This window comes from Dipodomys merriami, unplaced genomic scaffold (assembly GCF_024711535.1).
Source record: "Dipodomys merriami isolate MVZ:Mamm:240054 unplaced genomic scaffold, mDipMer1.0.p SCAF_14, whole genome shotgun sequence".
Taxonomy (NCBI): domain Eukaryota; kingdom Metazoa; phylum Chordata; class Mammalia; order Rodentia; family Heteromyidae; genus Dipodomys; species Dipodomys merriami.
The window spans coordinates 1829364-1854404 of NW_027202715.1; the positions used below are offsets into that span (position 1 = coordinate 1829364).

The 25041-nt window shown below is 47.9% G+C and overlaps 1 protein-coding gene across 1 annotated transcript in view; it reads left to right on the forward strand.

Annotated features, from left to right (window-relative positions):
- The window catches only part of Chst3 (carbohydrate sulfotransferase 3), a 42049-nt gene that overhangs the window by 10564 nt on the left and 6444 nt on the right, over positions 1-25041 (forward strand). The window contains exon 2 of the mRNA XM_070020520.1: positions 23663-23904. Coding sequence (XP_069876621.1) covers positions 23747-23904 — 158 coding nt within the window. The 5' untranslated portion in view covers positions 23663-23746. The remainder of the gene's footprint in view (positions 1-23662; positions 23905-25041) is intronic.

Genomic DNA, 25041 nt, shown 5'->3' on the forward strand with positions numbered 1-25041 from the left:
ATACCGTACTTTACCCATTTTGATTATGTAGATATGCATAAAGACCCTGTATATGGTGGGTGTATGCAGGTATGTACGTGAGTGCACGCATGCACACACACGTGCCCGCTTCTCCTGGGAGCTTGATCTCAGGGCCTGGGTGCTGTCCCTGAGCTTTTGTGCTCAAGGCTAGCGCTCTTCCACTTGAGAACCACCGCTCTACTTCCAGCTTTTTGGTGGTTAATTGGAGATAAGAATCTCACCAACTTTCCTGCCCCAGCTGGCTTCAAACCGTGATCCTCAGATCTTAGCCTCCTGAGTAGCTAGGATTACAGGCGTGAGCCACCCACTAATGCCCAGCACTGTATGTGCTGAAGCCTAAAAAGGCAGAATAGGCTGCCAAAGACCCCTCTGCTCTGCTAGGGGCACTCAGAGCAGACATCACGGTCAGGTCTGTCTGCACATGATGTCTGTACTTGGGTCTCCCTCACAGTGGCCAACAGAGTGGTGGCAGAGGCAACATGAGCTGTGCCTAGAATTGGGGCTACTGCCAAGAACAGGGCATGGATGCTATAGCAGTGGATTCCTGGGAAAGGAAAATGAGAGATGATACAGGAGAGATGCCAGGCTACCCTGAAGGGCAAGACTGCCTGGAGGCCGCAGCACACAGCTTGCCATTCATAGCCAGGGTGAGCCATTGAGTCATTTGGGGAAAATATGAAATAACGGAGTCTCTCTGTCTGCCACCCACCTGCCAGTCTGAACTCTGGTCTCCTGGTGACCTCAGTGCTCACTTCCTGCCTTGGGTTCCCCTCCCCAGCTGCTTCCCACCTTCCCGGCACTTCTCTCAGTGCTGCTCCTACTGCTGGAGCCAAAACAGCTGCAAGCAGTAATAGGCAGACAGGCTGCCAGAAAAGATCTCCATGTCAGGCCCAGGATTGGAATTCTGGGCCCAGATGGGGAAGCTCAGGGCCTGGTTGAGATTTTGGAGTTACTTTTTCTTTGAGAATAGTGCCTGTGTTCCTGTTGGAACTGGATAAGGTGAATCTAGTGTGCATGGGGAGGAAAGGAGGTGGACAAAGAGCTCATGCCTGTAATCCTAGCTTCCAGGAAGCTGAGAGATGAGGATCAAGGCTCAAGGTTCAGACAGAAAAGTTCATGAGATTCTTATCTCCAAGTAACTACCAAAAAGCCAGAAGTGAAGGTGTGGCTGAAGTGGTAAAAGACTAGCCTTAAGCACAAAAGCTCAGGGGCAGCCTTTGCCCCTGAGTTCAAGCCCCAGGACTGGACAAAAAAAGGGAGGGTAGGAGGAGTAAGATTGAGACATGTGCCCAGAAGTTTGCATGTCCTAGAGGAGATTCAGAAACTAGGAAAAAGGCCTTCCTCTCCTGTATTCCTGGGTCAAGTGCTCTGTTTGCATCAATCGGACACATAAATTAATCCTATTTTACAGATCTCAGTAATGAGGCCCAGAGAAGTTAATGATGTTCATGATCCCACAGCCAGAATTCAGGCCCATCACCCTCTAGATTCAGATGTCCATTATTTCCTGTCGAGTCCCAAATGAAGCCACCAGAGATATTTTCGACCTATGCCCAGTACATGGGGCATTGCAGACAGGAAGTGCCACTGTAGTTTCCATTTTGGGTGGGTCCCTGCCCAGAGCTTCCTGGAGACTGTGTAGGTGGTGGCACCAAACGCCTGGCTTTCTTGGCCATATAAACTCTGCGGATATGGCTGTGTGGGCTGACAAGTTTTTTTAAACCCCTGCTGACCCTCCTTTCTGGAAGGAGCTTGAGGACTCAGAGGGGACGTTTGTCCCTGGAATAGGTGGACCAGACCTAAAAAAAGAGTATGAGTCAAGCTGGGGCCAAATGCCAATTTCCTCGGCCCAGTCTGCAGGCACAAGATGCCAGGCTGCTGCAGCTGCTGCCACCACTCACAACTCAGCTCCTGCACCCCCAGCCAGCAGCAGGGAGGAGGGGCCCATGGTGCCCCCCCCCCAGCAGAATGGCAACTTCACACCTTCCACAGCCTCACAGAATGTGTCCAATTCACCCCAGTTTCCAGATGACACTGGAGGCTGAACTACCTCAGCTGAATAGAGGAGGAGGGACCTGAAGGTCTTTTTTCTACAGAGAGAGGGCCAGAGAGTCCTTCCTGCCTCCCTCCCTCCCTCCCTCCCTCCCTCCCTCCCTTCCTTCCTTCCTTCCTAACTTCCTCCCTCCCTCCCTCCCTCCATCCATCCCTCCCTCCCTCCCTCCCTTCCTTCCTTCCTTCCTTCCTTCCCTTCCTTCCTCCCTCCCTCCCTCCCTCCCTCCCTCTCTCCTTCCTTCCTTCCTTCCTTCCTTCCTTCCTTCCTTCCTTCCCTAACTCTCCCTCTGTCCCTCCTTCCCCCCCCCCCCCCCGCCTTCTGTCAGTACTGGGGCTTGAACTCAAGACCAGGACCCCTGCCTTAGCTTTTTCTGTTCAAAGCTGGTGTTCTTCCTCTTGAACTTCCATTTCTGGATTCTACCGGAGATAAAGTCTTAAAGACTTTCCTGACCAGGCTGGTTTTGAACTACAAATCTCATGTCTCAGCCTCCTGAGTAGCTCGGGTTATAGTCTGAGCATGGAGGGCATTTCTTTCTAGGGGAAAGTAAGGTGCCAAGACCATTCTACCTTATCTACTCTTGTATTTCTGATTCATTCTGCAGTCACTGGGTGCCTGTATTTGAGGCAAATAACATTCTGGAGTAAGAGAAAAGTTCTCATTTCTCTTGGGCCATGAGTCACCAATTTTTCCTGGAGCACTTTGGAACCTTAGGGGACCTCTCCAAGCTTCAAGGGGGCAACACACCCCCCACCCACTTCCTGCCCCCCGTGGTGTACCACCTTGGCCATGCCTTACTTCTGCAGTAGGGCCTGGAAGCAAACAGCCTGGCAGTTGATTACTCAGCATGCAGCACCTGCCCTTGCATCTAAGGAATAGATGTTTGCTCACTGAGAGGTATGCAGGTCTAGTTGAGGATTTTTCCCTTTACTTAAATTCCAAGGCCTATTCAATTGACTTTTCCTAATATAGTTCTCAAACGAACTTTGTTTGCCATCTTCTGGATAGATAGAAACTGGTACCTGCTTTAGTCTTATTCTTCATTTGATTAAGTCTTTGTTTTTTGTTGGTTTTTTTTTTTTGGGGGGGGTCCGGTCCTGGGGCCTGAACTCTGGGCCTGGGCGCTGTCCCTCAGCTCTTCAACTCAAGGCTAGCGCTCTACCACTTGAGCCACAATGCCACTTCCGGCTTTTTTTTCTTTTTGCTTATGTGGTTCTGAGGAATCGAACCCAGGGCCTCATGCATGAAAGGCAAGTGCTCTACCACTGAGCCACCTTCCCAGCTCTGATTAAGTCTTATAACAAATAACATATGCCCAATGAACAAAGTTGAAAAGGTACCCCAAAAATACACAGGGAAGCCTCTTTCCAGTACCTGGCTTAGACATTCAGAACCTTCCACATAAGCAAACAGCAATGCCAGTGTGGTATGTTAAAATGGTATGTTTTTGTCTTTAAATGGTATACTGATCATTACACCTGTTCCCATCACCATCTGCCTATGATAGGTAATGGTGGGCATTATCTTCAAAATACTGAAATTTCAAATTTTCCATCCTGCAGATAAATAATTCCATCTTTATGTTTCATTTCCTTGATTACTAATAGTTGTATATTTGATAGGTTTATTATCTACTTTTATGTTTATAGTGTTAATAAAACATTTGTATCATTGGCCTAAAAATTGTATGCTCTTAAATTGTCCAGTTTTATATATATATATATAAATTTTGGGGGGGGGTCCGGTCGTGGGGCCTGAACTCTGGGCCTGGGCGCTGTCCCTCAGCTCTTCAGCTCAAGGCTAGGGCTCTACCACTTGAGCCATAGCGCCACTTCTGGCTTTTTTCTTATGTGGTGCTGAGGAATTGAACCCAGGGCCTCAGGCATGCAAGGCAAGCGCTCTACCACTGAGCCACCTTTCCAGCCCCATCCAGTTATATTTTTATTGTATGTTTATTTTATTTTTTGCAATGTTGGAGGGGGTGGTCAAATCCAGGACCTTATTAACGCATGGTAGGCAAGCACTCCTGACCAGTCCATCGGAAGGCAACTAAAATCTTATTCTGTTGGACTTCCTGTTCTACTATTAGGGAAACTGAGACACCACCTGAAAAACAGCAGGCCTGGAAATAGCAGGGGAGAGGGGGCAGAGACCTTCAAAGTCTAGCACTACCCAGGACTGAGATTAGGATAATTGCCCATGATCATTGCTAAATGGGCCACCCAGGGCCCTCAGAAATCACCTTTGACTCCACCCACACCTCCAAGCATAGCTGTGCCTTGGAGAGCTATGCTAAGCATAGCTGTAGCTGTCCAGGCTTCTGGTCAGCTCTGTGCTCCCAGCTGCCTCTGAGCTGACGTGCAGGCCAGGGGCCCTGAGTTCCCTAAGTAAAAGTCCACAGACTAGTCTCAAGCTACTTATTGAAAAGGGAAGTCCACACAGCATCTCAAAATCAAACTCCTTCTCTCCTAGTCAGGAAAGCTGCCTCTAGCCAGCTGTCCCTACTTGATGAAGGAGAAAGGAAGCAGGGAAGTCACCCAGGTGTCTGGCTATAGATTAGAAAGTGGCCCCAGCCAGAGGGAAATTCCACACACTTCAGCTTCAACCACAAGATGGGAGCCCAAAACTGCCAAGTTTCCCCACAAGGTGCCTGGGGCTCAGCCTAACCATCAGCTCGCTTCCTCCTTGGAGTGACCACTCTGTGCCCACAGCTCCTCTAATAACAAGACTGGTACACAGAACAGCCACAGTGGTAGAGCACTAGCCTTGAGCTGAAGAGCTGAGGGACAGTGCCCAGACCCAGAGTTCAGGCCCCACGACCGTACCCAAAACAAACAAACAAACAAACAAACACAGAACAGCCACACCTTTTATCCCTGAGCTCACACACAGCCATCTTAAGTCCTGGGTGCAAGGCTTGCCTAATACCTTCCTTGACCTCACACACTAGGTTTGAACTCAGGGTCTTGCAGTCTCACTTGGCTTTCCTTGCTTGACTGGCACTCTGCCACTGAAGCCATGTCTCCAACCTTCAACTTGGCTTTTTGCTAGTTAATTGGAACTGGAGTTTCATAGGTCACCCCTCTCCCAAGCTGACTTTGAACCTTGAACCTCCAGATCTCAGCCTTCTGAGTAGCTAGGATTTCAAGCATAGGATATGGATGCCCAGGAGCAGTCCGTAGGGCTTTTCCAATATCAGTGGACAGCTGTCCTCCATTTCTGTGTCCTCTGAGAGCCCTCTGCCTAGCACAGCTTGGACCAAAATCAAGAGAATTCAAGGCATAGAATAATGTATGGGCCCTTCTGAAGGCTGCAAGCTGCCTCTCCATGTCTGACCTTGGGGCTCAGTGTCAAGGCACAAATTCTCTTCCATCCTTTTCCTCCTGGCCTCTATACGTCTTTCCTTCCTCCTTTTCACCCTTTCTTACTCAGTAATGAGTTCGAGTTACATCTAAGATGAGGTAAAATTGGTAGGAATGGTGTCACTAGAATGGTGACCCAAGTCAAGAAAGGCATAGCATAATCAGGAGGCTCTGTCCTTTGTAGTTTGGCCTTGAATCTCCAGATGGGTGACCTTGTGCATGCACTTAGCTTATCTGAACCTGTTCCTTTTTTCTTTCCTTCCTCCCTTTCTTCCTTCCTTTCTTTCTTTCTTTCTTTCTTTCTTTCTTTTTTTTTTTTGCCAGTCCTGGGGCTTGAACTCAGGGCCTGGGCTTATTTTGCTCAAGGCTAGCACTTATCACTTAAGCCACAAGGCCACTTCTGGCTTTTTCTGTGTATGCGGAATCAACAGGGCTTCATGTAGGCTAAACAAGCACTCTACCACTAAACCACATTTCCAGCCCCTCTGAATCTGTTTGTCATCCACATAATTCAGGGGAGAGCTATGAGAATGACCTGGCCAGCTTAAATGCTGATATGGAATGGTGTGTCTCACCAGGTGACAGCTGTGGGGGAGAGGGATTAGCTTTAGTCCTCTGGGAGTGGAATGTGGCCATGGGGTGGGATCAAGGTTGGACATGTGGGCTTTGGGCTCAGCCTTAAGGGCTGGGTAGAAATTGGGTAGCACTCACCCTGGGCTAATGGCTGCCTGCCCTGTTTGGGGGAACACTCTTCCTTGGTCTGCAACTCTATGCCCACATGGACCCTCAACTTTGAATGTTGTTAAAGCAGTGATTTATTGTTTCAAAGTAATGATAGTTACAAAATTCAAATACAATGGTTAGAGACAACAGATTCCCCCGAATCTCCCCTGTAGATGGAACTGGATTTTTATTTTGTTTGCCTGTTTGTGAACACCTGACTAGACACATATACACAGGGTATGTGGTGGAATAGACAGAAAGTTGCCTCATAATCCCCCTTAGCTTTTTCACGTCAGGCTGGTACTCTACCACTTGAACCACACATCCATTTCCAGCTTTGTGTTGGTTAATTGGCCATAAGAGTTTCACCAACTGGGCTGGGAAGGTGGCTCAGTGGTAGAGCGCTTGCCTTGCATGCTCGAGGCCCTGGGTTCGATTCCTCAGCACCACATAAGCAAAAAGAAAAAAGCCGGAAGTGGCGCTGTGGCTCATAGTGGTAGAGCGCTAGCCTTGAGCTGAAGAGCTGAGGGACAGCGCCCAGGCCCAGAGTTCAGGCCCCACGACCGGACCCAAAAAAAAAAAAAAAAAGAGTTTCACCAACTTTTCCACCTGAGCTGGCTTTAAGTAGCTAGGATTACAGACATGAAAGGTTTGTGCATGTGGGGAAAGTGCAGGGTTTTTTGTTTGTTTTATTTATTATGTATTCAGAGTCTTGCTGTGGAGCTGAAACTGTCCTAGAACTTGCTATATAGTTCAGGCTGGTCTCAAAGTCACCATCCTGCTGCCTCAGTTTCCCAAGTGCTGCTATTACAGGCCTGTGCAGCTGAACACACACAATTTAACTTTAGGCCAGTCTGGTAAAGAGCTGTCTATCCTGAAAGCCAGCCTTCTCTAGTATATACTATGAGGATGCATGGTGCCAGTGGGCTGTGCAGAACCATTCAGAGGCCCAATCTCAATGAGTACATTGAGCTCAAAAACACTGGTTTTGACCAGAACCATAGATACACATACAACTGAAACCAGTTTTATGAACACCACATTTATCCTTATTACACATGAGGCACTGTAATATTTTCTAGTCTACACAATGCTGTTCTATTGCCTGACCTATCGAATTGGTTGCAAAACATTTCAGCGGGGGAGGGAAAGGGTGCAGGAGGAAGTCTCTTGATCACAGTGGTTTTCAATCTTTAGTGCTCATCAGACTATAGAGCTCACCAAAGCAGCTTGTTGGGTCCCTGCCCACAGGTGGCATGAGAATGTGTGTGTTGGATCTGGGGTGGCCTGAGGATTTACATGTTTACCAAGTTCCCAGGTGAAGCTGGTGTTGCTTCCCTGGGGACCCCACTTAGGGATTGTGGTTGTTTGGTTTTATGCTGGTACTGGAGCTTGAACTCAGGGCCTGGCATACTCAACTTGGCTTTTTCACTTAAGGCTGACACTCTACCACTTCAGCCACATCTCTGTCTGGCTTTTTTTGCTAGTTAATTGGAGATAAAAGTCTCTCAGACTTTCCTACCTGACCTGACTTTGAACCACAACTCTCAGATCTCAGTCTCCCAAGTAGCTAGGATTGCAGGCATGAGCTACCAGTCTAAGCCCAGCTTAGACTCATTTTTAAGGAAGCATGCCCTCCTTGCAAAGTCCATCAAGGCATTTGCTTTGCCAAACAGATGAGAATGGGCGACAACTAGCACAAGAATGGGAGAACTCAGAGAATTTTGAGACTGCTGGCCAAGTACTGTTCTGAGACCTTTAACACCACTCTCCTAAAATCTGGCTCACAGTATTCATGCGAAGTGCTGCATGCAGAAAAGGCCTGCTAAGCAAAAGGACATTTATGCCTAGCCCTGGTTGAATTGAATTACCTGCCTCTCAAATCCCAAACCCACAGAACATAAAACCCTCCCAAGCCGCTGCAAACACTGTTCTAACGCAATGAAAGGTGCCATTTACCAAGCTACTTCACCTTGCTGTTTTTCTAAGGGGGAGAATGGAGGTCAGGCATGCCTGCCCCATGGGGAAGACAGTCTTTCTGGCTCTGGCTGGAGTCTGGTGGGGTTCACTAGCTGTAGCTCCCAGAAGCCCCTTTTCCTGCATTGCTGCCTGTGGATCTCAGAGACTGGCCTGTATCAACTGCCTCTGCTTCCCCATCCTGGGGGCTCTCAGCCCCCACCTCTAATCCTCCTTGGCCCCTCACTAGCCTGCAGCTCTCCAGAAGTCTGCTCAGCTGGGAGCAGGGAGGAGGGCGTTGATGGGCACAGAGCCCCTCTGTTCCAGTAACAATGGCCCCTTGATGAGTAGATTCTAGGCCCCTCCATTGGACTGTGAGGAGGAGAAAAGAGTTCAGCCCCCTGCAGCCGTTTCTGGTTTCTGGGTGTGAGGTTAACTTGGAGGCCTCAGCCTCTGTCAGCCCACAGAACCTCTTTCTTCCTCATTCTTGAGGTGCTGATACTGCAGCCCCCACTCCTCTCAGCCCTTCCACCCATCCCAGGGGCCAGTTCAGCTCAACTCAACAAGTGTACATTGAACAAACGCTCGGGCATGAGGTTTGCAGCTAAATAGCTATGGGAAATAATGAGAGTAACTGCTAATATGAATTCAGTGCTTCCTCCCCACCCACCCCCGGTCGTGGAGCTTGAACTCTCAGCCTGGGCGCTGTCCCTCAGCTCTTCAGCTCAAGGCTAGCACTCTACCACTTGAGCTACAGTGCCCACTTCCAGCTATTTTTGTGTATGTGGCGCTGAGGAATCGAACCCAGGGCCTCAGGCATGTGAGGCAAGCACTCTACCACTGAGCCACCTTCCCAGCCCCACAGTGCTTTTTTTTTCTTTTTTTTACACAACATCCCACACACCCCACCATGGCACGGAAAAGTTCCCATGTGTGGGCCTCTCTGTAGCATGAATCTCTAGGACACAAAGTAAATCTTAGCACTAGCTGGGATTAAATACGTACCCCTGACCTCCTAACAGACACTGTGCTAAATTTTCATTTATACCCACCAAGTAATGAAGCAAGAGCTTGTGGGAGGCTAAGATGTAGCCCCTAAAGATGTCCATATGTTTATGCCCATTTATCTCAGGGACACGTCACCTTACATGGCAGAGGGGACTTTGAAGATGCAATTTAGGATTTAGAGATGAGAGACTATTCCTGATTATCTGGGCAATCCTAAGTAGAATCACAAGTGACTATTTGTAAGATGGCGGTGAAGGCAATTTTAGTTAGTTTTCTAGGTAGCTGAGATTACAAGGATGACCCACCAGGCCTACCAACCTTAATGTCTCTTCTATATTGCTGAGTACTTCATGGTACAGGATAGCTTATTTCATTTATTGTTATTTATTTATATTTGTTTTGAGGCAGGGTCCCACTAGGTTGCCCGTGCTGGCATCCAACTCCAGGGATTGGGTGATCTTTCTTCCCCAGCTTTCTGAATAGTTGGAACTATGCACCACTATACTCAGCTAGGGAGCTGGTTTTAAGTGGATTGATCTCAAGCTCTTTGAACACTTGTATCCTGATTCAAGCAAGGACCCCATTTTCCTGGCATCCATGCCTGGACAACAGGAGATCTGGCGCCCTCTGTCAGCTTGGCCTTGCTGATGTGTTGATGTGCCAAATGCTGAGATGCCCTGGGGTAATGAGGTTGAGTGCTTCAAATAGCAGCTCTCAATCTATGCTATCTAGGTGAGCTTGGGCTTGAACTCAGGGCCTGTCACTGTGCCTGAACTTCTGCTCAAGATTATACTACCACTTGAGCCACAGAGCCCCTTCTGGCTTTTTCTGTTTATGTGGTACTGAGGAATGGAACCCAGGGCTTCATGCATGCGAGGCACTAAGCCACCTTCCCCATCCTGATGCCCCAACTATGCCCACACCAATACAGTAATCATCTTCGGAGGGAGGATCCAGGCCTCAGGGATGTTTAAGGTTCCCTGGTTAATGCTTACATGCTATCAAGATTGAAAACTGCAGATTCAGAACAGACCCTGGAACTACACAACTGCAGTGCTACTTTCCTTCCCACCTGTGGCAGGTATTAGTAATCTGAGCACCCTTTTCCCAGTGGGATCCACCAAATATAGCACTTTAGGCCTTCCAATGAATCAACCTTGGCTGGGAGTTGAAATTGACTTTCCCTCTTACAATAGAAGCTTTAAGTTGCTTGGCTAGGGGTGTGCATATGTCTAGTTGTGTATGGGCTTAAGGCCTTGCATGTTGGGTGATGTGTTCTAGGGCTAGAATAGTAGTCTTTTACCAGAAGCAGTGCCAGGGCAGTCGAGGGTTGATCAGTCTGGTTCTGTAGAAAACCAAGAATCAGCTAGTATCCTTTCCCTGAAACAGCTTGCTGGCCAGCTGGGAGAGATGCCTAATGGTGCCCATGGCATGAATAGGCCTTGGCTGGCATCTGTTCACACCAACAATAATGACTCACTAGTTTGCAGTCTTCTCTTTTCTCAGAGCCTCAAATACTTTAGCCATGATCTTGGTAACCCTGTGGGGCCAAGTAAGGCTCAGAGAAGCTCCATGCCTTGTTCAGTGTCACCAGAGAATAAGCGGAAGGTCTGGGGGATCCAGTCGAAGTCTGATTCCAAGTCCAAGATCCTCTGTCCAGTGCTGAGAGCAATTAGACTTGTGACCACCAGGACTGCCATCTCCACCCTCAGACACCATACCGCTAACTGGGTATAGATAGATCACTGTGTGACTATTGATCAGGCCCAATGACTGACAGCAGTAGACCTCTGAAGCTCCTCCCTCTTATTCCCCCACAGATCCTGGGTGGGGGATGGGATGGTAGGTAGAACTTGAGTAAGAAGAAAAAGAGGCTGGGATAGGATTCCTCTTTGTATAACAGCAGTTATACCCTATCTGGCCATCAGCTGGACTCTTACCTGGGGCTTCAGGGGAAGCTTTGGGATGCAGGCCCCTCCAAAAGGTACAGTATGTGCTCACCATTACAGATAGAAAACACTTCAAAGCAAAATTGGAAGAAAACAGGGAGCACAGAAAATTCTCCTCTCTATCCTGCAGCTTACTTGGCCATCATCTACGAGCAGGAAGGCCTCAAATCTCCGAAGGAAGATCAGTAATTAGCGTAAGCAGGAATACTAGGCTTTGGTGTTGGGAATTTTCTTTCCTACCTAGTTTCCTCAGAAATCCTGTAATGGAGGGTTTTTGTTTGTTTGTTTGTTTGTTTTGCAAGCGAGATCACAAAAGAGGGGGAAAAAAGAAAAAAACTGTACGTGTACCCTTTTGAAAGCCAGACATCTTCCGCTCCAGTTTTCAGGGCTTCCATTAGGCACCCCTACATTTATACATAAATGCACTCCTTTCTGATTAAGTGGTTGTTAATCAATAAACTTAACAAGAGCTCCAAAATTCACAAAAGAGTACAAAATTTTGCAGTAATGAACATGACCCAGACAGAAATACAAGGGTACCTCAGGGGTGTGTGCAACACAATGGACTAGGAAACAACTCTGTGCATTATTAATTTTTTTTGCTTTATAGCCACTTCCTTTTATGTTGAAAGAGGTAATAAGGAAACACACTAATATGCTGAAACAATAGAAGATGCTAAATTAGAATGGGTTCCAGTTCTCAGCCCCCCTCCCCTCCCCAGTTCACCCAACGGTTTTTGCCAACTTGTGATACCTTAAGTTTGAGCCAATATCTGTGGGTCATTCATTTTTCATACAGTTGGTGGTGAGCCACCAAGGCTCTGACCCTGGCCAATTTCACCATTGGTATCTTGAAGGGCATCTCCTATCTACCCGTACAGCCTCTTTCTTTTTAATCATTACAAAGTATTGTAATGATAAAAGAATCTACCATTGATCTAATTTTTTTTGGTGAGCCTATTTACATGTGTCAAGATTATGATCAATCTTGCAGTTATATACTGTTTCCTGTTGTGTGTCTTGTTCATTATCTGTGCAAGTACATCTACAAGATTAATACCTAGATGTGGCATTGCTAGATAAAGGGTATCTTAGTTTGTTGGGGCTGTTGGCACACACTACTATAGACTGGGAGATTTAGAAATGATAGGCACTTATTGTGCACTGTTCTGGAAGCTATAGAGTCTCAAATCAAGGTGCCAGCAGATTCAGTGGTGGGGAAGGCCATTCTCTGCGAAGGATGCCTTCATGCCACATCTTCACAAGATGGAAGGCCTGAGCAAGCTGCCCCAGGCATCCTCTACAAATAATCTTTCACGAGGGCTTCACCCTCACGACCTAGTCGCTTCTCCAGGACTTTTCATTTTCTTCAGTGCTAGGCATTAAACCCAGGGTCTCATACTTGTTATGGAAGTGCTCTGTCACTTGAGCTATGCCTCCAACCCTTCTGTTTTGAAGCTAAGACCTCACTAGCTTTGCTCAGGCTGACCTTGAATTTGTGATCCTTTTCTTCTGCCTGCCAAGTAGCAGTGACCACAGGTTTGTGCCTCCCTACCCAGATAGGGCCCTGCCTCTTAGTACCAGCACATTAAGGACTTAAAATTTTGAAGGGACACAAACTTCAGACTACAGTAAAGTATGTATGTTTAAAATTATGGAGTTTGAGACAAGCCTGAGCTATATAGTGAGACCTTGACTCAAAATGTAAAGTAGCAATAATAGTCATTGTAGTAGGAAAATCGTGATGCCAAATTGTCCTTCAAAAAAGGAAACCCTCCATCAGCTTATAGGAGAGTCTTATGTACCAGTCAGAACATGACAGGCTCTGCTGCAGAAACAATTAGACCCCAAATCTCAATGGCTTAACATAGCCAAGCCTAACATTTCTCTTGCATCACATCTGGTGTCGATTGGGTGACTCTCCCAGCAGCATCCTGTATTCAACTCCTCCCATATTGAACTCAGCAGTTGGAACATGTGCTCAGCAAGGAAGAAAGCCTCAGAAGAATGTCTGGAATCATTTTAAGGACTAGGCTTTGAAGTGGCTTACACCCATCACTTTCACCCACATCCCACTGACCAGAGCTAGTCACATGGCCTCAACTCAACCACAAAAGAGACAGGGCCATGTTAGAGGAACACAAGGGCATCTGATGAGCTCTACCACTTGGTCCCCCAGAACTTCACCAGCACTGTATCATTCTAGAATAGCTTGTTCTTTGCCAGTTGAATCCATGGGTAAATGGCCTCACGTCCAGCTCCCATCTGCATGCCTGTGCTGTCCTCAGTAATGGCTGCACACTGTTCTCTGCTGTAATACCCACAGCAGGTTATGTTCACACTCAAGGCACATCCCAGTGACCTGACCCAAATTTCCCCCCAAGCCCCAAAACCTTTTGTAGGGAAGCCCACAAATTTTATAAAAATGTTGGCTGTTATTTATGATAACATATAAAGGCACGTGAGTAATAATATAAAATTAGCTGTGTCAAGATCTTTGCCAACTGTGGTATGGAATGGATTGGTAGCAGTTTTTTCTGCCAGTTCCTAGGCTCACTGGTCTCCACCTCCTCTCCTGCTCAGAAAAGCACAAGGCAAGCAAGAGACCAAGGTGGAGAAGGGATGAAGAGAGCCTGGTGTCCATTGTTATTCTTTTTTTTTCCTTCCTCCCTTCTTTCCTTTCTTACTTTCTTTCTTTCTTTCTTTCTTTCTTTCTTTCTTTCTTTTTTGTCAGTCATGAGACTTGAACTCTGGGCCTGGGCACTGTCCTTGAGCACTTCAGCTCAAGGCTAGCACACTACCACTTGAGCCACAGCACCACTTCCTGCTGTTCTTTTCTAAAAGCAAAATGTTTGCAAACTGAAAAGCCTTAACTATCTTTAATATCAATGTGACCATGGTGTTTGTTTTTATAAAAGGACTTATTGGCTGAGGACTTGAAGGCAAGATGCCTTGTACCTTCAAGGTATGTGTGATTGGTGGGCAGTTTATGGAAGGAAATAAGAGAAGTCGGAATTGGGGCTGGCATTGTGGCACGATGTCACATGGTGGAATTCTGAAGAAAAAAAAAAGATGGTGAGGTATTTGTATTTTGTTATCTACAGAGGAGATCCGTCATGGCAGGAAGGGCAAATGGGTTTTGTTTCCCATGCCTATTCTAATGGAGAAGGCTTGTGTGGTCTGATACAGTCTCAGCTGAAAGGAGGATGGAGATTGATTAGTGATGTCTGTTCCAGGCACAGGAATGCTCAGTGGTTGAATGTGTACTTTGGATTTTTCATCTCTTTCTGGCTGAAGCATAAGAGTCAGGGTGATACATTGGTCAGGGATATCACTAAGGGGGTAAGAGAGTTAGGTTGTAGTTCAGGTTTTGTTACCATCCAGTCTAAACTTGGAGCAAGCACTTCCCCTCTCTAAGCCTGAATTTGTAAAAATGAAAATGAAGGAAAGTAGACAGGTAGAAATTCCAAGCCCTTCCCAGTCCTGACATTCTTCAGCCTTAGGCTAACAGCCTGTTTTCTCATGATGGATGGGATGGTGTATAAGACAGGTTTTTCTTGAATCGTCTAGAAAGAAACATTCCTCTCTCCAGACTTGTATATTGAAGGAAGATACAAATGAATCATCCCTGATCCCCAAACCTGAAATCTGAAATGCTCCAAAAATCTGAAGCTTTTGGAATACCACTCTAGCACAAGTAGAAAATTCCACACCATGAAAATTTGTTCCACACACAGAGTTGTTTAAAAGTATATATTGCATATTGGACTAGGAGTATAATTGAGGGAGCACTTCCTAACTTTGTTTTTAGATGTGGGTCCTATCTCTAAGATCTCTCACTATGTATATAGACAAAATATTCCAAAACACCTCTGGTCTCAAGCATTCAGCTGAGCGCCACTAGCCCTGGCACAAGGAAGCCTGGGACAGCTGAGCTGTGTTGGGTGAGGTCTGAGTCACCATTAACACCATGATTGTGTAGTGGGGAACAAACCACTGGCATTTAGTTTGTTCTCAGCTTGACAGCTCAGAGTCTGACTGAATCAGGACCTCCTACCTAGGACCCACAGGCTGCTGTTCAGAACAGTTCAGGGCCATTGCAGTGCAGTGTCAAGATGAGGGGCAGGGGCTGGGAAGTTGGTTCAGTGGTAGAGTGCTTGCCTCACAGGCATAAGGCCCTGGGTTCTATTCCTCAGCACCACATAAGCAGAAAAAAACTGGAAGTGGCACTGTGGCTCAAGTAGTAGGGCGCTAACCTTGAGCTGAAGAGTTGAGGGACATTGCCCAGGCCCAGAGTTCAGGCCCCACAACCAAAAAAAAGAAAAAAAAAAGATGAGGGGCAGGATGAGATGTCCATAGCCCAGTGCCATCCAGTAGATGACCAGGCGGGGGCTCTATGTGAGGGATATTTGCAGCTGAAGGTCAGGCCAGTTTCTATCATTTGCACTTTTTTGGTGTTTTAAGGGGAATTAACATCCTCACCCCCATCCAACACTCACCATCACTGTGCAAATCACTGTCCACTGCTTCTGTAAAAGCAGGTCTATGCAGGGCACTGGTGGCTCACATCTGTAATGAGGAAGCTGAGATCTGAGCATCCTAGTTCAAAGCCAGGCTAATGTGACTGGCAGATGATTCTTATTTCCCATGAACCAGCAAAAGGCCAGAAATAGAGGTGTGGCTCAAGTAATAGAGTGCCAGCCTTGAGTAAAAAAAGCTAAGCAAGAGTGTTAGGCTCTGGCACCAATACACACACACACACACACACACACACACATCTGGCACCAATACACACACACACACACATCTGGCACCAATACACACACACACGCGCGCGCGCGCACGCGCGCACACACACACACACACACACACACAAGAAAGCAGGACCAGGAACTCCTACTGGGGGCCACTTCCCACATGCATGGACTGCACTATAGCTACTGTTATGTCCTGTTTGCCTGTTGCCGTGTAGCATCTTAACATGAGCATTTGGGGGGGCAGTGACATTACACTGACATTCTTCTGTCAGCATCTTACCTGTGCTCAATCCTGTGCTGGCATCAACCAACCTACAAAAGCAGCCACTGACCCTTCAGGACAGCACATAAGTCTACTCATTCAGCTACTTATTGAACCCTACCATGTGTTTACCCCTATGCCAAGGACTGTGGGGGCAGAGAATAAGACCACCATTTGAGGCAAGAATCAGAGACCCTTCCATTTTAAGTGGAACATTGGTGGTTCATGCCTATAATCCTAGCTACTGGGAAGCTGAGACTGTGAGAATCAGGGTTCAAAACCAGCCTAGACAGAAAAAAAATTTGAAACCTCCTACTTCACCAAGAGCTTGACAAAATGGGACATACCTGATATCCTAGTTATGGTGAGAAGCCTCAAATAGACAGGTTGTGTGATAAAGGCATGCATGTGGGCAGGAGGGAAGATCCTATTTCAAAATAACCATTGCAAAAAAAAGAATTAGAAGCCAGGTGCTCGTGGCTCACACCTGTCATCCTAGTTACTCAGGAGGCTGAGATCTGAGGATCACAGTTCAAAGCCAGCCCGGAAGTGGTACTGTGGCTCAAGAGATAGAGCGCTCACCTTGAACTCAAGAGTGCAGAGACAGTGCCCAGGCCCAGAGTTCAAGTCCCACGACCTACAAAAAAAAGGGTTGGAGGCATGGCTCAGTGGTTGAGTGCTTGTGTAGTAAGCATAGGCCCTGAGTTACCAAGGCCCTAATACTGTAAAAAAAAAATCCTTTTTTCTGGTCCTGGAACTTGAACTCAGGACCTGGGCACTGTCCCTGAACCTCTTTGTACCCAAGCTAGCACTCTACCACTTTAAAAAAGCATTTTAAGTAGGCTTAGTTCAGTGGTATTAAATACATTCATGTTGTTGTGCAGCCATTACCACCTTCCAGAACTTTCTTTTTTTTTTTTTGTCGGTTGTGGGGCTTGAACTCTGGGCCTGGGCGCTGTCCCTCAGCTCTTCAGCTCAAGGCGAGCGCTCTACCACTTGAGCTACAGCACCACTTCCAGTTTTCTGGTGGTTTATTGGAGATAGGAGTCTCACGGTCTCTCCTGCCCGGGCTGGCTTTGAACCGAGATCCTCAGATCTCAGCCTCCTGAGTAGCTAGGATTACAGGCGTGAGCCACCAGCGCCCGGCATACCTTCCAGAACTTTCATCTTTCATCTCACAGAACTGAAACTCAGCCTTTCATCTTTCATCTAACCAAACTGAAACTTAGCCACCTGAGTAGCTGAGAGTACAGGCATGCACCACTGCTCTCAGTTATATCATCTCTTTTTTTTTTGTCTGTTAGGGGCTGCTGGGTTGGTCTTGGGGCTGAAACTCAGGGCCTGGGCACTGTCCCTGAGCTTTTTTGCTCAAGGCTAGTGCTCTACCACTTTGAGCTACAGCGCCATATCCAGTTTTCTAGTGGTTAATTGGTGATGAGTCAAATAAAGTTTGAAACCAGTTTAAAACTGGTTTAAGTGCATAGTTATCAAAAATTCAAACAACACAAAAGGGTATAAAATAAACAGAATTGTCACTTTTTTTGTGGCTCTAGGTCAGCTTTTTGAACCCCTTTGTGGTAGCCCATTACCTCTTGTGAGACAACGTTGCTTTTCATAGATTGGCTTTCCAGAGCTGAGTCCTGAATCATGACTGTGTCAACATCAAAGTTTTCCAAATATATCTTTATTGAGATTAAGTGACTACATAAATTTCACAATACTGTGGCATAGTTATCTTAGCTAAAGTCACAAATACCTGTTAATCTTCACAATCAACATCAATTCTTTTTTTTTGGGGGGGGGGTCGGGTCGTGGGGCCTGAACTCTGGGCCTGGGCACTGTCCCTCAGCTCTTCAGCTCAAGGCTACCACTCTACCACTTGAACCAAGCCCCACTTCTGGCTTTTTTTTTCTGTTTATGTGGTGCTAAGGAATGGAGTCCAGGGCCTCAAGCATGCAAGGCAAGCACTCTACCACTGAGCCACCTTCCCAGCCCTCAACATCAATTCTTATTGACAGCAGATTCCTCACTAAGCCCCCTGTTGATGAATATGAATCCTGCACATTACCTCCATGCAGCCCGTGGCTGGGCAAGGACAGGAAGCCGGGCCTCAGGTGGAGTGTGAGAGGTATAGGAAGTGCTCTCTGTTCTCTGTGGCCTGAGGGATAGCCAAGGCACATCCTGGCCAGGGCTGTCTCAGCCCTTCTGTGGCAGTCACTCTGTCCCCTTCCTGCTGGCTGTCAGCCCCACCATCCACCTGTGGCTCTGGTCTTCTTTCCTCATGGATATACGGGCATCTACTGTCACTCAGGCGGTGACGCTGGCTGCTTCTACTGTGTCTGTTTTAGCTGAGGTTAAATAAGTTAGAGATCTGTTCATTCTTGGGAGAGAAAGCTAGAACCCCAGGATGCTAGGATGCTCGGATGTTGGAGCAGCATCAGCCAGGCCTCCCTTAACTTCCTGTTCCTTTGTTCCTTCTCTTCTTCCTGTTACTCAATGGGCCACTCTCTCACATCAGCCAAGATGTCAGCAGCAGAAACAAAAGCAAAGATGTGTGTCACCTGAGTGTCAGTGGATGTCCATAGACCCATGAGGGGTGAAGTCCAGAGCAACAAATGGATTATGGGACTGAGCTACAGTCTGGTGGGGCAAAACTAGCTTGCCATGGTGCTCCCAGTGAGCCAGCCTCGGCCAGGTTACCTCTACTTCTCAATCCTATCAGAAGTGAGGGGGAGGGGCAGGGGCATGTCCTTCCCCAGCATCTCTCCGCACCCTTGGGCCTACCCTGAGCAGGCCACTGGATGGACAGGCCCTTCTCATTTGAAACAGGCCACTCACTCACTTTCTTCACTCGATTGCTTTCCTGGTCCACAATTGAGGGATTCACACCAAAAAACAAAAACACAAACCAAAAAAACCCTCCCAAGTGCTGGGGCCGTGGGTCTCCAGCCTCCATGGATGGGCTCAGAACTTTCTGGGGTGGGTATGATGTTGTCACTTCTGCCCACAGATCCTTCTCTCCCCTTTCTCTTGCCCTCCGTCCCTCTTTCTGTGCAGCCTTCCCTCCCCCGCCTGGGAAAGTCTGTGTGCACCAACCTGCAACAGCTGCGCCCTGGCCCCTCTGAGCACTCAGCCCGTGCAGAGAGGAGTGGAGTTTTGTTGCCTGATGCAATGTTTGGCAAGGCGCAGTCTCTTATCAGAGGTCCCTTCCCAGCTGCCTTGCTGGGACCCCACTTTCCCAAGGGGGAGGCAGGGCCTGGCTGCAGTCTATTTGGGGCCTCATTGGAAGGGCCTGGCTGGACCCCATCCAAGTAGAAAGCCTTCTCAACTGTGGTCCCTTGCCAAGTCATGGAGGGAGGCCTGAGCAGAAAGACCCCCTCAGGGAGAGGGAGAGGGGAGGAAGGGAAGCTGAGCCCTGCTCGGTAGAACTCCCAGTGTACCTCCTTCCTACTGCCTCTGCCTCGGGCAGTTTTCCATCCTCTCTTGGTGTGTAGCTGTGAAGCTTGAACTGCAGTCACCAGATGAATGTGTGAATTCCAGAGACTAAAGTATGTGAATTTTGCCCTTAGTATTCACTCACTGTATGCATCCACAGCAATGCTCTTTTGTTTTATTTTATTTTTGTGGGTTGTGGGGCCTGAACTCTGGGCCTGGGCACTCTCCCTCAGCGCTTCAGCTCAAGGCTAGTGCTCTACCACTTGAGCCCACAGTGCCGCTTCCAGCTTTTTCTGCTTATGTGGTACTGAGGAATCGAACCCAGGGCCTGATACATGCAAGGCAAGCACTCTACCACTGAGCCATCTTCCCAGCCCACTTTTTCTTCTTTTTTTGGGTCCGGTTGTGGGGCTTGAACTCTGGGCCTGGGCACTGTCCCTCAGCTCTTCAGCTCAAAGCTAGCGCTCTACCACTATGAGCCACAGCACCACTTCCGGCTTTTTTCTTTTTGCTTATGTGGTGCTGAGGAATTGAACCCAGGGCCTCATGCATGCAAGGCAAGCACTCTACCACTGAGCCACCTTCCCAGCCCCCAGCCCACTTTTTTTTTCTTTGCTAGTCCTGAAACTTGAACTCAGGGCCTGGGCACTTTCCCTGAGCCTCTTTGTGTTCTAGTCTAGCCCTCTACCACTGGAGCCACAGAGCCACCTCCAGCTTTTTCTAAGTAGTTGATTGGAGATAAGAGTCCCAAGAACCTTTCTGCCCAGCCTGGCTTCTAACTATGATCCTCAGATCTCAGACTCCTGAGTAGCTAGGATTACAGGTATGAGCCACTGGCACTGGCAGCAATGCTCTTAATATATGCCTACAGCATACACCAGCATGTAGGCTCACCAAGTTTACACACAATTCATTCGCCTATGGGAATGACTGTTTTATCAACCTAGAGTGATTGGATGTCTACTACAGGGCTGTACAAGTACTACAGGAACAGCATCACTTATCCATTTATTCACCATGTTTATTCATTCACTCATTCATTTACTCATCCATCCATTCATTCACTTATTCATTTGTTCACCCATTCCTTCATTCACTCACATTCCCTCATTCATTAAATAAGAACTTATAGATATGTATTCTGTGTGTGGGAAGCATTCAGGTCACTAGGAAGAGCAGGCAGTCATGCTCTCGGTACAGAAAGTTCATTTCATTGAATGAAGAGGCCAGTACGAAAGTTTCCATCCAGAAATAAAGCAGAAGGGAGAGCGAGGGAACCTGATGGGTGGGGTCAATATTAGACCCATGGTCAGGGAAGAATCTGGAGGAAGGGATACAAGCTGAGTCCTGCATGTTAGAAGCCAGTCATAGAAGTTTTAGAGATTCCTGTTGAGGGACTGGCTGCGTAGAACCCCCAGATGGAGAGTAACTGGTTGGCCCAAGCTATAATAAGTGAACAGGGCTAAGGGTGAGCAAGGGGCTGGTGTGGAGACAAAGAGGGAGAGGTAACAGGCTCCAATCCTGAGGGCCTTGCAGGGTTTGGGTTCTGCTCTGAGACATGCTCTAGGGGGTCTCATCAGTAAGAGCTGCACTATAGATACAGGCTATGCATTCCAGAAGCTTCCATATGGCTGAGGAGCTGGCTGCCAGTAAGTTGTGATCAGGTGCTTGTAGGTGATGTGTGTTGAGGTAGGAAGAGTGGAGAGAGGAAGGTAGGTGGAGATTGAATGGAAGGATGAAACTGGACCGACACAGGGCAAGGAAAGCTGTGTGAGATGGCATGGGGAGGGGTGGGGTAAGGGCTGCCACTTGCCTAGGGAACAGACTGACAGAAGAGGGACTCACACAAGATCCCAAATGGAAGGGAGCAAGTGGGTAATATGGCCTCAAGTGATGACATTACACAGCAGAGGGAGGGCCGAGCTACATGGAGAGCCATGCCAGGCAGGAGGCACTAGAAAATGAAGAGAAGACAGTGCCTTTAACCATATGAGAAGCCTGGCACCGGACGCTCAACCCTGTAATCCTAGCTACTGTGATTCTCGGCCGCTGAGAATCACAGTTTAAAGCCAGCCAATGGAAGAAAGCCTGTGAGCCTCTTATCTCTAATGAACCAGCAAAAAGGCAGAAGTGGAGCTGTGGCTGAAGTGGTAGAACACCAGCCTTCAGAGAAAAAGCTAAGGGATAGTGCCCTGGCACTGAGTTCAAGCCCCAATTCCAGCATGAGAAGGGAGAAGGGAGAAACACATGAGAGTTCTAGGTGGTGAGTGAGAACGTGTCAGAGCCTTGCTGGCCCCTAGAGGGCTGGGCTGGGCACTGCTCCCTGAATGACTGCCAGCATCTGCCAGGGCCTGGCTCACAGCAACACACTCCAGATGGCCGCTGCTGTGGAAGAACTTAGCCCTCAACACTTGCCTTCTCTTCTGCCGCTGGTGTTTTCTCCCATCATGCACCTCGCTGGCCCAGCTGGGCCAAGGGAACTGCCTCACTTGCCATTGCACCAGCAGGCATGTAGTCTGGCAGTCTTCACCACTGGCTTAGGCACCCTGCAAGTATAACCTCCACAGGCACTCGGGCAGAGGGACTGTCATATAGCTTCTGGGAGCCCTAGGGGGTGAAAGCCATCAAGTATGAGGGTCTGGGTGGGGCCTTGGTCTTTTCAAACCAGGAGAGAGAGGCAGGACTAGCTGGGCACTGGGGAAGGGGTGCAGAGGTTCAGTGCCAGATGCGACCATCCACTTCCTACAGAAGGCCTCCTGCAGGCCTATAACCCCAATCTGGCCCTGCCTCCCTCATGGCCCTGTGGAAGAACTCAGCACTGTGTCCCTTTCCCACCTCCTGGCTCTGGGGTTTGCATGCGTCCTCCTGGAACAATCAAACTTTCCTCTGCTGTGTGGCTACCTGCTCCTTGAGCACCCCAAGCAAAACAGCAGGCCGGCCAGCCTGCCTCATGCTTGGCTTCTCTTCCTTTTAGGGCAATACTGGGAAGGAGCGTAGGAAACCTGCATTGTTCTAGGGTGAGGAGACTGTATAGCAACTCAAAAATAGAAAGGCCCTCTAGAAGAGAGGGGAAGAGAAGTTTCCAGAGCTTGTCACTGAAGCAATGAACATTCAGATCTTAGCAAAATGCTAGTCAGAAGGAAAAAGGTAGCTGGGCCACTCTCCCAAACCCATTACTGCCTTGTCCCCACTCTGCTACTTAATGAGCACTTACTAAGCACGATATGAGCTCCTTCACAACAACCTCACGCAGTAGGGGGCTGACCTTTTCATACTCCATGGGAAGAAGCTGAGGTCCAGACAGGGTAACCCACTTATATAAGGATGACACAGCATGGTAGACACTCAAGGAAGAAATGGAACTCAACATTTATTTAATTTAATTAATTAATTTTTTTGTGTGCCAGTACCAGGACTTGAACTTGGGGCCTGAGTGCTGTCTCTTAGCATTTCCACTCAAGACTAACATTCTACAACTTGAGTCACAGCTCCACTTTCCAGATTTTTTGTAGTTAATTGGAGATAAGAGTCTCATGGACTTTCTTGCCGGGGCTGGCTTTAAACTGACCTCCTCAGATCTCAGAGTCCCAAGTAGCTAGGATTATAGGCATGAGCCATCAGTGCCCAACCTCCCATCAATTTTTACTGAGGCAGTTGTAGTCTTTCGTTATTTATAGATAAGTGCTTCAAGGAACATTCTTTCCCACATGCACCCAGGACCTGGTGCGTGCTAGGGGATGTAGCAGCCATGCCCCCAGCGCCATTATAATTCCACCATGACTTATAGTCAATCTCTCACCTAAATAACCTGTGTGGTACATGACTGAGATAGGGAAGAGACTAAGGGAAATGAGTGGATGAACAGGTGTATTGACATATTAAGGAGACTTCCAGGGCTGGCGGTGTTACTCAAGTAGTAGAGCACCTGCATAGTTTCAAGTTCTGAGTTCCAACCCCAGTACTAGAGAGAGACAGACAGATAGACAGACTGACTGGCCTCAAGTTTCTGGAGGCACAGTCTGTCTTGAGATCTGTGAATCTGACTACTATGAGTTGGCTTGGATCTTCAGAAGTCTAGGGGGCATCTCAGTGTTCTCTATCCACAGACAAGGGTGCCCTGACTGCCTGTCTCTCCACAGGACGAGGGTGTCTCCCACCTGAAGACCACAAGCAAGATCCTGAGTGATGCCCCTAAGCTGAGTGCCTGTGGCCCAAAGAGCCCCATGACTCCCTCTTTCCCCATGGAGAAAAGTTTCGCTTTGCCCCAGGACTGCCGGGACTTCCTGCACGGGCTGAGGATGAGGAGCAAATATGCTCTGTTTTTGGCATTTGTGGTGATAGTTTTTGTCTTCATTGAAAAGGAAAATAAAATCATATCGAGGTGAGTCTCCCTCAGGGGGAACAGATGAGACTGCAAGCTGGATGCTGGTGATGCACACCTGTAATCCTCGCTACTCTGGAGGCTGAGATGTGAGGATCATGGTTCAAAGCCAGCCTGGGAAGGAAAGTCCATGAGACTCTTACCTCCAATTAACTACCAGAAAATCAGAAGTGATGTGTGACTCAAAGTGGTAGAGTGCTAGTCTTAAGCAAAAGAGCTCAAGGACAGCACCCAGGCCCCGAGTTCAAGCCCCATGACTGACACCTCCCACCCCCCCAAAAAAGACAAGTGACTGCAGACATCTCTGTCGACTAGCAAGTACATCCCTTCAACACTTGGATACCACGTCCCTCCTGTGTCTCAAGCCAGTGTTCCTGTACACCTCTCATGTCTCCAGTAGTGAGACTCTAGCTCCAGTCTCAGGCAGTCTCAGTGGCACCTCCCTGCTAGGAAAACTTAGGCAAGAGACATCACTTTCCTGAGTCTTTGGTTCCTCTTCTGTAACATGTGACAGATGTCTGGGACCAGCCTTGTTGGAATGATTAAATGAGAAAATAATTATATAAAAATAAAACCAAAACATTTAGCCCAGAGCCTAGTCCTTAGTTGATGACTAGTATTTGCTGACTGTGACTGTGAATCATTTCATTACTTTCTGGCTTTATGACAGCTCCCATCACATATCTGGATGTCATGAATGAGGGGGAGCCCTAGGGAAGGGAAGGCCATGGAAGAGAGTCTCTGGTGAGTGAGGCTGCCAGGGGCAGCTACTCAGGTTGTGTATTGCTCAGCTTAGGGAATATCCCTCGGGCTACTCTAGGAATGTCCACACACCTTTTGAGTTGGCAACATACATCATGTAGTGAGCCTGCTAGATACAGTGTTTTGTTTTGTTTCCTCCTTTTCTGTTTCTTCTCAGGGTCTCCCACTCTGTTTCCCCCCACCCCCCTGAAAGGCTGATTCTCTTTTACTTGAGCCACATCTCCACTTCCAACTTTTTGCTGGTTAACTGAAGATTAAGAGTCTCTTAGATTTGTCTGCCCAGGTTGGCCTTTTTTTTTTTTTTTTTGTCAATCATGGGGCTTGAACTCAGGGCCTAAGTGCTGTCCCTGAGCTTTTTCACTCAAGGGTAGAGCC